The 15119-nt window shown below is 38.5% G+C and overlaps 3 protein-coding genes across 5 annotated transcripts in view; all 3 read right to left on the bottom strand.

The window, feature by feature from the left end:
• Positions 1–15119, bottom strand: part of LOC306883675 (protocadherin alpha-C2-like) — a gene marked incomplete at its 5' end in the record, with an annotated part of 145195 nt that overhangs the window by 91565 nt on the left and 38511 nt on the right. Inside the window, one exon of one of the 3 annotated variants that reach the window (XM_079439056.1) lies at positions 8207–10567. The exons of the other annotated variants lie outside the window; for them this stretch is intronic. Within the exon in view, the coding sequence (XP_079295182.1) occupies positions 8207–10567 (2361 nt within the window). Of the gene's footprint in view, positions 1–8206; positions 10568–15119 lie in introns of those variants that run through there. 3 annotated transcript variants of the gene reach the window in all.
• LOC306883176 (protocadherin gamma-A7) lies at positions 4291–6612 on the bottom strand (the record flags this gene model as incomplete). Its single annotated transcript, XM_079438298.1, has 1 exon — positions 4291–6612. One exon carries the CDS (start codon positions 6610–6612, stop codon positions 4291–4293), a length of 2322 nt encoding a protein of 773 aa, XP_079294424.1.
• LOC306883175 (protocadherin beta-15-like) lies at positions 11263–13701 on the bottom strand (the record flags this gene model as incomplete). The annotated part of the gene is made up of 1 exon (XM_079438297.1): positions 11263–13701. The coding sequence occupies one exon, from the start codon at positions 13699–13701 to the stop codon at positions 11263–11265; it is 2439 nt and encodes an 812-aa protein (XP_079294423.1).

The raw sequence follows: 15119 nt of genomic DNA, 5'->3' as shown, positions 1-15119 counted from the left end.
CTGTAGTGTGTTGCAGTTGCCTTAAATCTCATCTGCATTGACCTGCCGGAGCTATAGCAACATATGTCAGTGGACGGACCTGACCTGCTAAACAGACATTAAAATGATCTCTCATGTGCAAAAGGCTCAAGCAATTCTGTTTTACATTAAGATAGAGAGATGTCAGCTGATTTGGATCATGGATGATCTGTCAAAATGAACACAGTTCTGAAAAAAAAAGATCACTCGACAGTAAAAGCTCTAAATTGTGAATGTTGAATGCTGATTCATTACTGAAAAAAACTGTATCCAGAATAACTATTCCAACACAGTCCTTTCCAATTATCATACATATTTGACAAAGAAGAGAGAGAAGAAAAAAAACATTTAGTAAGAAAGATGATTATGGCAACACACAATTTAGTGTCTGACAAACAAGATGAATTATTTGTTTAAAAAAAAAAAATAAAAATCAACAGTTTGAGGACAAAGCTAATTTTTAGATTTGAATTTGAATTTTTCCTTACAGGTTTTCTCAGTGGCTTTGGTGCCTTTCTCAGATCAGAAATTAAATTTTCAAAACTACTTGTTCAACCTCCACATCATCTAGTCACTTGTGCATATCATAAAAGCAGTTTCTCATTCTTTTGAACAAGTTGCAATTGCTTTGGTACATTCATGCAACTGATTATGTACATTTGTCTGCGGTTTCCTACATTATCAGTTGCTAATATCATGTTGCTCAAAATCTGTTATATTTCTCTGTGCAAAAGTCTTACCCCTCAAAACATCTAGTCATTAGTTCATCGTATAAGTCATTAAATACAAAATGGTTGATCTAGTTGTCATAAACTGTCAAGCACATTTTCTACACATTTCAATTAGACTTTTTGTAAATTTGCCATGAATTGTGCAGGTGAATCTTGACTTTCACTAATGAAGCAAATATAGATCAACCAGTTCTCTGAAATAGCTCAAAGGTACATCTCATGAACCTTCAATTGGAAAGAATATAGACCGAGGACAACACAAGAGTTACAAATTCTGACAGTGGATGAACATCCAGGCAACGATCAGGGTCAACAGCCGAGAGGAAGAAGAGGAGTAAGGATGCAGTGTTACATATCATCGAAGCTGAGAAAAGAACACAACACTGCAGACAACATGCCGTTGGCTGTTTTCCAAGTTTGTGGAGTAAATGTTTATATGGCTTTTTAAAAATGCTGGGTAGCCGGTGTTTCACGTGCATTTATGCCTTTTTTTTATAAGATAGGACAGTTGAGAGCAGACAGGAAAATAATTCCTGGGGGCAGGATCAGCAAAGGACCTAAAGACGGGAATCGAACTCAGGTCGCCGTGAACACAGTTGTGCTATATATCAGGGCACTAACCACTAGGCTATCTACGCAGACCGAAACGGTCTCTTTCAATCAATATCCCAAATACAGTAATGTGCCATTTGTACTTTTGAAATGGATATATGGCATACATAAGAAGCGCAGCCTTATCCATTTCAGTACAGTAACTATCATCCAAACTGTTGCCATAGTTTACATCAGGTAACACCAACAGAGTGCACTGTAATATTGATAACATGACTAAGCATTTTGAGTATCTTGTTTGTGTATAATGACACAAGGACTTTTTATTCTGATGGCACTGATATTTTCATTGACATAAATACTTACTTTTGATAGATGAACTAAGGATTTTGAGTAAGTTACAGGCTTTTGCCGGTAATCCATTGTGTGGTGCTGTTTGTATGAATTGTTTTGAGAAATGCACATACTTTTTTGCAAATATTAAGGACAATTCGAGAAATGCACCAAAGCGACTGAGAAACACTGTAAAATAACATGCAATAACATGACCATGAATATGCATATATGCATCAAGAAGATAAAACACAGGCAGCAGAGCAGAGCTTAGATCCAAATCACATACAGGTAACAACAAAACCACACACAAACCAAACTAAGCTTTAAATGTAATTGAAAAAAATAAAAATAAAAATCAGTTTCTCCAAAATAGCTGCAAAAGGCCTTTCTGTTACCCTAGCAACTGGAATCAGTAAACAAAGAAAGTGTTCTAGCTCTGCTGTTACCATAGCAACTGGGGTGGGCAAAAAAAGGTCTGCCTATGATTCTTTTATAGAAATTAAAAATATTTACATAATCTAATATTGTGATTATTAATTAATAATTAAACAGATCATTTAATTTAACTGAAAACGGAACCAAGGATGAGCGTTTATAACAGAGACTTTTAAAATAAAATAAAAACCAAGGTTTTTATTCAGACACGGAAGAAAGACTTCAAATAGCATATGCTGCAGCAACTTAATGAGATGCTGAGCAGCACCCTAGCTGGGCTGGTCTATGATCAGTGTGTGTGTGTGTGTTTTATTGCTGGACCAGACTCAATATTCTGCTGATCTCTGCAATACCTGATTAGACCTGCAGTTCTGTACTCTCTGCGCAGCAGGACAGTGGATTTCATCATCCAAACAAAAAACCTGACTCATCCCAACATTCTACATAAAATACTGATTTAATTTAGACAAAGTAATTACTGTAATAGTATACAACAATGTGTCTATATTAATAGTAATAATAATAGAATAGATAGATGTAATAGATAGAATAGAATAAATAGATAGATAGATAGATAGAATAGAATAAAAAAAATCTTAAGAAGAGAGATGAAGGCACTGCGGCTGAGGGAGCGCTGTGTGTGTTCAGCACCATGGAATAAGGCCAATCCTGTCTGCTTGATGGACTAAAATATGCTCGAGTAACAGCCTGAGGTGTTCAGCATATAAATAAACTCCAATAGATTTTTTTTTTTATCTGCTGTCATCGGAGTGACACACATTAAAATGAGCAACCCCATTAATATGATGTTTATATACACAGAAACAATCTTATTAACCACAGACAAGCACGACAGCACAACCCACTACACACACACCGAGAGAACACGCAACTGAGACTGCCTCCCACAATCAAACACATGATTCTGTGTGTCCTCTTCACAGGGGGATGAATCTGTTGACACCATCTGCTGACTAAATTACAGTATCAACTTCTCCATCTAAATCCATTTCATGTAATAAACCCAGTTGTTTAAAACCCAGCAAGCTGACCAACCAATGTATTCTGTTAATCTCTCTCTGTTTGTCTCCATTTCCTGTTCATGTTTCCTTTTCTCAGGGTAACGAGTGTGTTGCTGTGGATACCAGACCGAGAATTAATGGGAATCAGAATGTGCAGTGTGATGGAACATTAATGATGACAGAATTTGTCATCACATTTGCAAGCATATGCGAATGAGACTGACAACAGATAAACAAAATTCACAAATACAGATAAGGTCAGGGGAAATAAATGCTACAAGTGAGTGAGTGAGTGAGTGAAGTGACATTCAGCCAAGTATGGTGACCCATACTCGGAATTCGTGCTCTGCATTTAACCCATCCAACGTGCACACACACAGCAGTGAACACACACACACACCGTGAACACACACCCGGAGCAGTGGGCTGCCATTTTATGCTGCAGCGCCGGGGAGCAGTTGGGGGTTCGGTGCCTTGCTCAAGGGCACCTCAGTCGTGGTATCGAGGGTGGAGAGAGCGCTGGACATTCACTCCCCCACCTACAATTCCTGCCGGCCGGAGACTCGAACCCGCAACCTTTGGATCACGAGTCCAACTCTCTAACCATTAGGCCACGAAGTGAGTATAATAATAGCATAATAAGCAAGTGAGTGAGTGTGCGTGTGTGTGTGCGTGTGTGTGTGTGTGTGTGTGTGTGTGTGTGTGTGTGTGTGTGTGTGTGTGTGTGTGTGTGTGTGTGTGTGTGTGTGTGTGTGTGTGTGTGTGTGTGTTCTCCATTATTTTCATAAATTTAAAAAATGGAAGATATAATACTTTGGAAAACATTATCAAAAAATAATAAAATCAAATACATCCTTGCATTTTTGCATCAAAACCTGTATTGGAGTTAGTGAGATAATCTAGTGAGGCACAGATTTCATATGTCATATACTTTCAACAGCGAACTAACACTACATCACATATATACAGATTATACATAAACACATACATATGTTCAGTCCCTAGGTCTGAAACTTTCATAATCTCATCATTCAGATTCAGGGTCCTTCAGTCTGTTGAACACTTTTATATTAGATCAGCTTCTCTTTCTAGGACATGAACAATTACTGCATATGCTTATTTTGAATGTATTTAAGATGGTGATGAGAGGACAGTTAAGGCCAAACAATATAAAGAAACACAAAAGCCATTAGAGATCACAATTTTACCTCTCTAGAATCTCTCCTCCTGCGATCTGGTATCACTAGAGTGTTTCCATTACTGCCCGGGACTATAGTAGAACCGATACTCATTCTGGGTCCAACTAACATGTACCGTTTGTCTCCAGATCTGTACTGGATGCTGTGACACATTGTCCCGTCGTAATTTGTATCCTGTAAATACTTGGACGAATAGTCTGTCGATTTAGAGCACTGCATTACAATCAACACGATGATGCTGATGACAAAAAGCACTGAAACTGAGCCCAAAGTGATGATCAAATAAAATGTCACGTTGTTTTCCTCCTCATCTTTTACTGTGTTTTTCACATCAGAAGCTGCAAAAGCCTCTTTGGGCTCCACAACTTTGACAATCACAGTCGCTGTTGCTGAGAGAGAAACGTTCCCATTGTCTTTGACCAGTATGAGCAGTTTATGCTGGGCCTCGTCTGTTTCTGTGAATGAGCGAAGGGTCCTTATCTGTCCTGTATAGCGGTCCAAACCAAAGAGACTGTGGTCACTAACTTCCTGCAGTGAAAATAATAACCAGCCGTTGTATCCTATATCTGTGTCATAGGCTCTGACTTTAGTCACCAAATGACCTGCGTTCACATTACGGGGAATCTCTTCCACACCCTCAGCAGAACCGTTAGCGCTGACTGGATATAAGATCACTGGAACATTGTCGTTCTGATCCAGAATAAACACGTTCACTGTCACGTTACTGCTCAGAGACGGAGCTCCAGAGTCTGTGGCGAGAACATGGAACTGGAACTTTTTAACAGTTTCAAAATCAAAACTCTTTAGTGCATAAATCACTCCATTTTCAGAGTTAATATTAATGAAAGACGCATATTTGTTATCCTCTCCAGGGTCTCTCCAAATGTTATAGTGTACAACAGCATTTTCATCTAAGTCACGATCAGAAGCAAACACAGAAAACAAAGATTTTCCTGGAATATTGTTTTCCATCACATAAAAAGCATAGGGTGAAAGTGAAAATGCTGGACTATTGTCATTTACATCAGATATCTGCACAGTTATAGTTTTAACTGAAGACAGAGGTGGCTGCCCAGCATCTTTGGCTACTAACGTGATGTCATAGTGAGGCACAGTTTCTCTATCAAGAGATGAGGCTGTAACCAATGCGTAAATGTTATCTTGGGATGATGCCGTTAGTCTGAAAGGTACTTCTTCAGTTATGTAACACAACACTTTCCCATTTACACCAGAGTCCAGATCACTGACGCTGATTAAAGCCACTGTTGTTCCAATTTTAGAGTCTTCAGGCACTGCACTCGAAAATGATGTGACTTCAATCTCGGGCACATTGTCATTTACATCAATAATTTTTATGGTTATACTCTTATCTGATGTGAGAGGAGCACTTCCCTTGTCTGATGCTTGGATATCTATTTCAAAGTTATTAATCTCTTCAAAATCTATTTGACCGATCACAGTCATTTCTCCAGTCCTGGAGTTTAAATCAAAAAGATTTATTAGCCTGCTGTCTATATCCTTTCCAAATGAATAAAAAATTTCTCCATTTGGACCATCATCCATATCAGTAGCATTGACCTGTATAACAGTTGTGCCCACAGGGACATTTTCTTGAAGCGTTACAGAGTAAACTTCTTGTGTGAAAACTGGCATATTGTCATTAACATCCAAAACTTCAACTATTATATCCATTGTTCCGGACTTTGGGGGTCGCCCTCCATCAAGCGCAGTGAGGACTAGCTTGTTTCTACGGCTTGTTTCTCTATCCAAAGGCTTTTGAAGAATTAAAAAGGGCATTTTGCGATCTTCTCCGCGATCTTTAACCTCAATGCGGAAATTATCATTATGACTGAGTTTATATTGCTGAACAGAGTTCATTCCGCCATCGGGATCCCGCGCCGCCTGTAATTGATACCGAGCTCCAGGTAAAGCCGATTCCGATATTTTCAACCGCTTTTCTTTCTCCGGGAACGTCGGAGCATGATCATTGATGTCCACGATTTCAATCGAGACGTAGTGAATCTCTAAAGGGTTTTCTAGTGCGATTTTTAGATTGATGACACACGAGCCGCTTTTCTCGCACACCTCCTCGCGATCTATTTTCCCGTTTACACTTAAAATCCCGTCATTCTGATTTACCGTGAACAGCGAGTCGCCTGAGGCTGAAACGATCCGAAATCCTCTCTCCTTTAACGTTCTGGTATCGAGACCTAAATCCTTCGCAAGGTTTCCGACCACAGATCCTTCTTTTTGCTCCTCAGAAAGAGAATATCGTATTTGTGCGCACACCTCTCTCCAAAGCAGCATTCCCAGTGCCATGAATAGAAGTCTGTGGCGCCATGACGAACGCGCCCTTTGTTGCATTTTGCAGAAAATTAAAACGTCGTTTAAAGATGTTCCACTCTAAAATGTTGACCTATTACGAAGCGCTGATCACAAAAAATTATGTCAGAAAATCCTTACGATACGCAGCAGGCAGATCTTGGCGAATGTGAAGGCAATGTCCACGGACTTGAACGAACTGATGGAGAGAGCCAATGAAATTGCCAACATAAGATGCCACGTCAGGTCCGTATTTTTGGTGTGCACTGACACCATGCGAATTTATTTTTCACTGCAAACGAAGGTAAATAAAATTAAAAATAAAACTATATACAGTTTGCCTAAGTCGAAAAACAGGTTTATCTGACACAATGATTAACATTTTAAAAAGAATATAAAACGGAATAACATGAACATTTAGATAAGTCTAATTTAAGGCAAGAGATGTACTGTATGTCCAAATGGCGCACAGAGGTGATTTTAATTGTTTACAAGCCACTGCAGTAGTATTGTAGTTTTATATTTCATGTCAACCAAATAGTCCATTTTTATGTAGCCTAAAGCTGCAATCATAAACGTTAACTTGTGAACTTTTCAACAAACAATGGCATTGGAAAGTAGGCTAGTTCATAGTTCATAGGCATTACAAAGTAATTCATTTTATTACAAATACAGGTAGTAGCTGGATCATTGTCACTCAATAATTATGTGAACTTGAAGCTTATTATCAAACATTCTAATTTTAATTCACATTCTAAGGTCATCATAGCATGACGTGGAGTTGACAAAACGTGATGAAGACACAATGACAAAACATGACAATAATTCTCAGAGTAGGGACTACTGTATGACACTCTTCTATAGTACAAGGATTGTATAACAATTATTACTTATTTTTAAATGAACTAATTTAAATTGACTTAAATTTTATGTGCAGGGAAAACAGCGTAAACCACCATACTAAATAATAATAATCATAATCATAATCAAAATGGATAGATAGACAGATAGATGACTGTACCATCAAATAAAAATCTTATTAATTCAATGAAAATACATTTAACATAACATGACTTATTCTTTGAATTCCACCTCAAAATATCTAATTAATCTTCAATTAAAAAAAATCTAGCATAGGTCATTTTCACATGCTACTGTAAATACAACATAATTTGAATAAATATTTTAAACTAACTGTAATGTATAAGAAGAGTAAACAAGAAAAGACACTGCACTGGCATTTGCACAGCTGCTGCATATTTAGTAAAGAAACACTATGATCTTCATTGCGGCCCACAATCTAAGTACAAGATCCATGCTTCAGCACAATAGTAACCACAAAAATGGCAACAACATGAACTCTTCTAAATCTGAAAATTAAACACTAGCGAATATGTCCTTCACTTAGAAACATTTCAACATATACAATTCTCATCCAATCCCGTGAAAAGTATGTTGGGACCCAGAAATCCACTGTCCAGTAATGTCTAAAAGTTTGATGCAACTTTTTCACCACAATCTATATCTAAATGCCAATGGGCATAAAAATACACATTAAAATAAAAATATATCAAACCGTAAAGTTTCTTACCTCCCCAGAATCTCTCCTCCTGCGATCTGGGATCACTAGAGTGTTTCCATTACTGCCCGGGACTATAGTAGAGCCGATACTCATTCTGGGTCCAACTAACATGTACCGTTTGTCTCCAGATCTGTACTGGATGCTGTGACACATTGTCCCGTCGTAATTTGTATCCTGTAAATACTTGGACGAATAGTCTGTCGATTTAGAGCACTGCATTACAATCAACACGATGATGCTGATGACAAAAAGCACTGAAACCGAGCCCAAAGTGATCATCAAATAAAATGTCACGTTGTTTTCCTCCTCATCTTTTACTGTGTTTTTCACATCAGAAGCTGCAAAAGACTCTTTGGGCTCCACAACTTTGACAATCACAGTCGCTGTTGCTGAGAGAGAAACGTTCCCATTGTCTTTGACCAGTATGAGCAGTTTATGCTGGGCCTCGTCTGTTTCTGTGAATGAGCGAAGGGTCCTTATCTGACCTGTATAGCGGTCCAAACCAAAGAGAGTGTGGTCACTAACTTCCTGCAGTGAAAATAATAACCAGCCGTTGTATCCTATATCTGCGTCATAGGCTCTGACTTTAGTCACCAAATGACCTGCGTTCACATTACGGGGAATCTCTTCCACACCCTCAGCAGAACCGTTAGCGCTGACTGGATATAAGATCACTGGAACATTGTCGTTCTGATCCAGAATAAACACGTTCACTGTCACGTTACTGCTCAGAGACGGAGCTCCAGAGTCTGTAGCAACAACTTGGAAGTGGAACATTTTAACAGTTTCAAAGTCGAAACTCTTTAGTGCATAAATCTCCCCAGTTTCAGAGTTAATATTAATGAAAGATGTATATTTGTTTTCAACACCATCTCTCCATATTTGATAACTGACTACACTGTTTTCACTCGTGTCTTTGTCAGAGGCAGACACAGAAAATAAAGATTTGCCTGGAGCATTATTCTCAATCACATAAAATGCATAAGGAGAAAAAGAAAACTCTGGAACATTGTCATTAACATCTGATACCTGGACAGTTATAGATTTAACAGAAGACTGTGGTGGCTGACCAGCATCTTTGGCTTCTAATGTGATGTCATAGCGAGAAATTGTCTCTCTGTCAAGAGATGAAGTTGTCACTAACGAGTATGTATTTTCATGTGATGACAGCATTAGTTTGAAAGGTATGTCCTCAGGTAATGAACAGGTGACTCTCCCATTTGTTTCAGAATCTAAATCAGATACACTTATTAAAGCCACCGTTGTGCCAGGTTTGGAGTCTTCAGGAATGGCATTTGAGAATGATGTCACTTCTATCTGAGGGGGGTTGTCATTTATATCAGCAACTTTTATAGTTATAATTTTATCTGTTGTTAGAGGAACAATTCCTTTGTCTGATGCTTGAATGTCAATCTGATATTTATCTTTTATCTCAAAATCCAAAAGACCTGTTACAATAATTTCTCCTGTGATTGGGTTAACATCAAAAAGTTTGCGCAATTTGTAATTGACGTTATGTCCCAATGAATAAACTACTTCCCCGTTCTGACCTTCGTCCAAATCAGTTGCGTTCACCCTTAAGACTACTGTGCCTATAGGTGCGTTTTCATTCAGCATTACAGTGTAAGTATCTTTAGTGAAAACAGGGGCATTATCGTTTATGTCTAACACATCTATCACGATATCCATAGTCCCAGACTTTGGTGGTCTGCCTCCATCTAAAGCAGTCAACTGCAATTTCATAGTTTTTGTAATCTCTCGGTCGAGCGGCTTTTGTAAAATCAGCACGGGTGCTTTGCCGTCTTCATCACGGTCTATAATTTCAATACGGAAATAATCTGTGTGGCTCAGTTTATAAATCTGAACTGAATTACTGCCACTGTCTGGATCGCGAGCTGCCTGAAGCTGAAACCGTGCACCGGGAAGCACCGTTTCACTTATTTCTAAATGCTTTTCCTGCTCTGGGAATCTCGGAGCGTGGTCATTCACGTCTATTACATCAACAGTCACGTAATGAATCTCGAGAGGATTTTCTAATGCGATTTTTAGATTGATTAAACACGGGGTGCTTCTCTCGCACACCTCCTCTCTGTCTATTTTACCGTTCACATACAAGACACCGTCATTCTGATTCACACTGAACATGGACTCGCCTGAGGTCGAGACGATGCGAAACCCTCGCTCCTTTAAGGTTCTGTAATCAATGCCCAAATCCTTTGCAACATTTCCCACAGCAGCTCCGTCCTTTTGCTCTTCGGAAATCGAGTAGCGTATTTGCGCCCAAACCGTTCTGCCAAAAACAAGCGATACAGCAATGAAGAAGATTTTCACATGCCGCTCAGGCCACTGATCACATCGTCTTTGTCCCATTTTTGCAACGTATTGGTTCCACAGCAATTTCACAACGACTGTCCAAATATTAGTGCAATGATCACATGAAAGATTCCTTAATCCTCGAAAGATATTACGAATGAAAACAAAGGACAAAACCACCGAGCAAGCCACGCCGTTGATGAAAAAGATCTAAATGACGACAAAAAAAACAGGGAGGTACTCTTACATTTTGAGTTTCATTTCAGGTTTACACTGACATCTGGCGCTCTTTCATTGCATTGCTATTCATTAAAAGCTACAAGTTCATAATGAAACAAATTTTTAACAATTTTTTCACCATTTTTAAGTTCTTGGATCTTGTCTAATACACCTAAAATATTCACAGAAATAGAAAGAATGAGAGAACTTTGCAGAACAGAAAGCTGCATCTTGTATTCAGCACCAAGGACAGCGACTCATTAAAAGCTACAAGTTCATAATGAAACAAATTTTTAACAATTTTTTCACCATTTTTAAGTTCTTGGATCTTGTCTAATACACCTAAAATATTCACAGAAATAGAAAGAATGAGAGAACTTTGCAGAACAGAAAGCTGCATCTTGTATTCAGCACCAAGGACAGCGACTCTCGCTCTCACGGTTACTTTTACAGTTTGTTCAGTCATTTGGGCACAGGAAACATTCCAAGAACAATATGTAATTCACATGCATGTGTAGCTATTAATAAAAGCACTAAAAAAGCATTAAAAATAATACAAGTTCAATGCTGGCCATTAATGCAATATAGCACAACGCTAGTCCTTTTCTTACCTCTCCAGAACATCTCCTCCTGCGATCTGGGATCACTAGAGTGTTTCCATTACTGCCCGGGACTATAGTAGAGCCGATACTCATTCTGGGTCCAACTAACATGTACCGTTTGTCTCCAGATCTGTACTGGATGCTGTGACACATTGTCCCGTCGTAATTTGTATCCTGTAAATACTTGGACGAATAGTCTGTTGATTTAGAGCACTGCATTACAATCAACACGATGATGCTGATGACAAAAAGCACTGAAACCGAGCCCAAAGTGATCATCAAATAAAATGTCACGTTGTTTTCCTCCTCGTCTTTTACTGTGTTTTTCACATCAGAAGCTGCAAAAGCCTCTTTGGGCTCCACAACTTTGACAATCACAGTCGCTGTTGCTGAGAGAGAAACGTTCCCATTGTCTTTGACCAGTATGAGCAGTTTATGCTGGGCCTCGTCTGTTTCTGTGAATGAGCGAAGGGTCCTTATCTGTCCTGTATAGCGGTCCAAACCAAAGAGACTGTGGTCACTAACTTCCTGCAGTGAAAATAATAACCAGCCGTTGTATCCTATATCTGCGTCATAGGCTCTGACTTTAGTCACCAAATGACCTGCGTTCACATTACGGGGAATCTCTTCCACACCCTCAGCAGAACCGTTAGCGCTGACTGGATATAAGATCACTGGAACATTGTCGTTCTGATCCAGAATAAACACGTTCACTGTCACGTTACTGCTCAGAGACGGAGCTCCAGAGTCTGAGGCGAGAACATGGAACTGGAACATTTTGACTGTTTCAAAGTCAAAGCTCTTTAGCGCATAAATATCCCCATTTTCAGAGTTAATATTAAGGAAAGATGTATATTTGTTTTCCTCGCTATTTTCTCTCCATATTTGATAGCTGATCATAGCATTTTCATTAGAGTCTTTGTCAGTAGCAGACACAGAAAATAATATTTTGCCTGGCACATTATTTTCCATCACATAAAACGCATATGGAGAAAATGCGAATTCCGGAGTATTGTCATTTACATCTGATATCAGAACAGACATAGATTTAACAGAAGACAATGATGGCTGTCCTGCATCGTTTGCTACTAATGTTATGTCATACTGAAATTTCGATTCTCTGTCAAGTAATCCAGAAGTAACTAAAGAATAAATATTATCTTGTGATGATGGCATTAGTTTAAAAGGTATATCATCGGATATTGAACATGAGATTTTTCCATTGAGCCCAGAGTCTAAATCGGTGACGCTTATCAAAGCCACTGTAGTACCAGGTCTAGAATCCTCTGGAATGGCGCTTGAAAATGATGTCACCTCCATTTCCGGTGCATTATCATTCACATCGACTATTTTTATGATTACACTTTTATCCGTCGCAAGAGGAACAATTCCTTTGTCAGACGCCTGAATGTCGATTTCATATGTATCTTTGACTTCAAAATCTAAAAGACCAGTCACAATAATGTCTCCAGTGACTGAATTAACTTGAAAAAGTTCACGTATGTTATCATCAACATTATTTCCCAATGCATAAACTACTTGTCCATTTTGACCCTCGTCCAAATCGGTGGCATTGACCTGTACAACTGTTGTGCCCACAGGTGCGTTTTCATTCAATACAACAGTGTAAGTTTCTTTCGTGAATATAGGTACATTATCGTTAATATCCAGCACATCAATAAATATCTCTACTGAGCCAGACTTAGGAGGTCTCCCTCCATCTAAAGCAGTCAATTCTAATTTTATGTTTTTCGTCACTTCCCTGTCAAGCGGCTTGTGTAAAATCAGAATAGGAATTTTACCATCTTCTCGGTCTTTAATTTCTAGACGGAAATTATCGTTATGACTGAGTTTGTAGGTCTGAACCGAATTGCTTCCGCTATCAGGATCACGCGCTGCCTGTAGTGGATATCGCGCGCCTGGCAGGGAAGATTCCCCGATTTCCAGACGCTTTTCATTTTCGGGAAACCGTGGACTATGATCATTTACGTCTAATATCTCTACAGTTACATAGTGAATTTCTAGTGGGTTTTCTAAAGCAATTTTCAGATTGGATAAACACGGGGTGCTTCTCTCGCACACCTCCTCTCTGTCTATTTTACCGTTCACATACAAGACACCGTCATTCTGATTCACACTGAACATGGACTCGCCTGAGGTCGAGACGATGCGAAACCCTCGCTCCTTTAAGGTTCTGTAATCAATGCCCAAATCCTTTGCAATATTTCCCACAGCAGCTCCGTCCTTCTGCTCCTCCGTGATCGAGTACCGTATTTGTGCCCAAACTGCTCTCCCAAACAACAGCAATACAGCAATGAAAGCGAGTTTCGCATTCAGCTCCAGCTGATGAGAGCGTCTTCTTTGTTCCATTTTTCTGATCTTACAAAATTCCCTTCCAACGGAATTTCAAGATCAATCTACAATTATTTGTTATATAGTTCCATCGCTGCTCACATTTACGCAGAGAACCAGTCAGACAATGCAATGACGCTGTACTCAATCCTGACCAATCTAACAGTACCAGTGCTGAAAATGAGAAACATGAATAAACCGAGAGGGCGGACCTAAAAAAAATAAAAAAAACATTGAGCAACTGTTTGACGTCACGAGTCTTTTTCTAGGTTTACACTGACATCTCGCGATCTAATACGTTAGTTGCATTGCAACATCCAAAACATTTCACTGCTGTTTAAATGCATGTAAGCCTACATTTATTAGTGGACTCCTAAACAACCCATACAAATTGTGATTTAATCTATGCTTAGATAGGCTACTCAATATTCCAACATTAAACCAAACCTTATGACAACAAGTGAATGAAAAGGAGAAAAGGAAGGCGAGGGAAAGAGAGATTCTGAAAAACAGCCAAAAACCAAGACCAGTATCCTAACTTTAATTTACACAATATACCCTTAGAACTACACAAACATTAATATATATATATATATATATATATATATATATATATATATATATATATATATATATATATATATATATATTAATTTACTTTTCAAACATAATCTGGCTAAAAATAATTCAGTCAATCACAACAACCATCACACTCTATGGACATGTGATCTGGGGTCTGTTCACAAACCACCAGTTTGCTAAATAGGACAAACAATCAGAGACTGCAGGCATCAAATTCAGCAATAAATAAATTAATAAATTAATTAATTAAAATATTACTATTACAATGCAAAACTATAAACAATGCATGCAGAGCAGAATCAGGAGAACACCAACAAATAATAGAAATTCCAGTCCACCCCGATAGCTGGATACACAGAGCCTCCATCACAAAGCCCAGAGATAACAATAGCTGATCCCATAGAGAAGTCCTTTTGTTTTACAGTTGACTTAACAACCAAATACATGACCAAATCAGCCAAATCTAAATTTTAAGACAACAAAGAAAGAAAAAAATCCACAATACACATTGAACAGAAGTGTCAGCTTAAAGCAAACTGAAATGCTTTCTGTCTCTATACAGAGAACATAAAATTAGTGGAATACCTGACCACATGACCAACCGTAAATTAAAAGTCCTGACAATATACAGACCAAGTTAAGACAACCTCACCATAGAGATGAACAGGCACAGACAGACCTGGCAAACAAAAGACTGAACTGCACAATAAATACTTGGCTGCAAGATATGAAAGGTCTGTTATGACAAAAGTAGAACTTAGGAAAAGCCTAAGATATTTTGCAAAATGCATTAAAAGGAAAAAATAATAACAAACTGCACTATTCTTATTTTATTAATATTTCATTTTCTTCCT

This window comes from Barbus barbus, assembly GCF_936440315.1.
Source record: "Barbus barbus genome assembly, chromosome: 17".
Classification (NCBI taxonomy): Eukaryota; Metazoa; Chordata; class Actinopteri; order Cypriniformes; family Cyprinidae; genus Barbus; species Barbus barbus.
The sequence above is the reverse complement of the archived record's forward strand: the minus strand, read 5'-3'. Positions and strand labels throughout refer to the sequence as shown.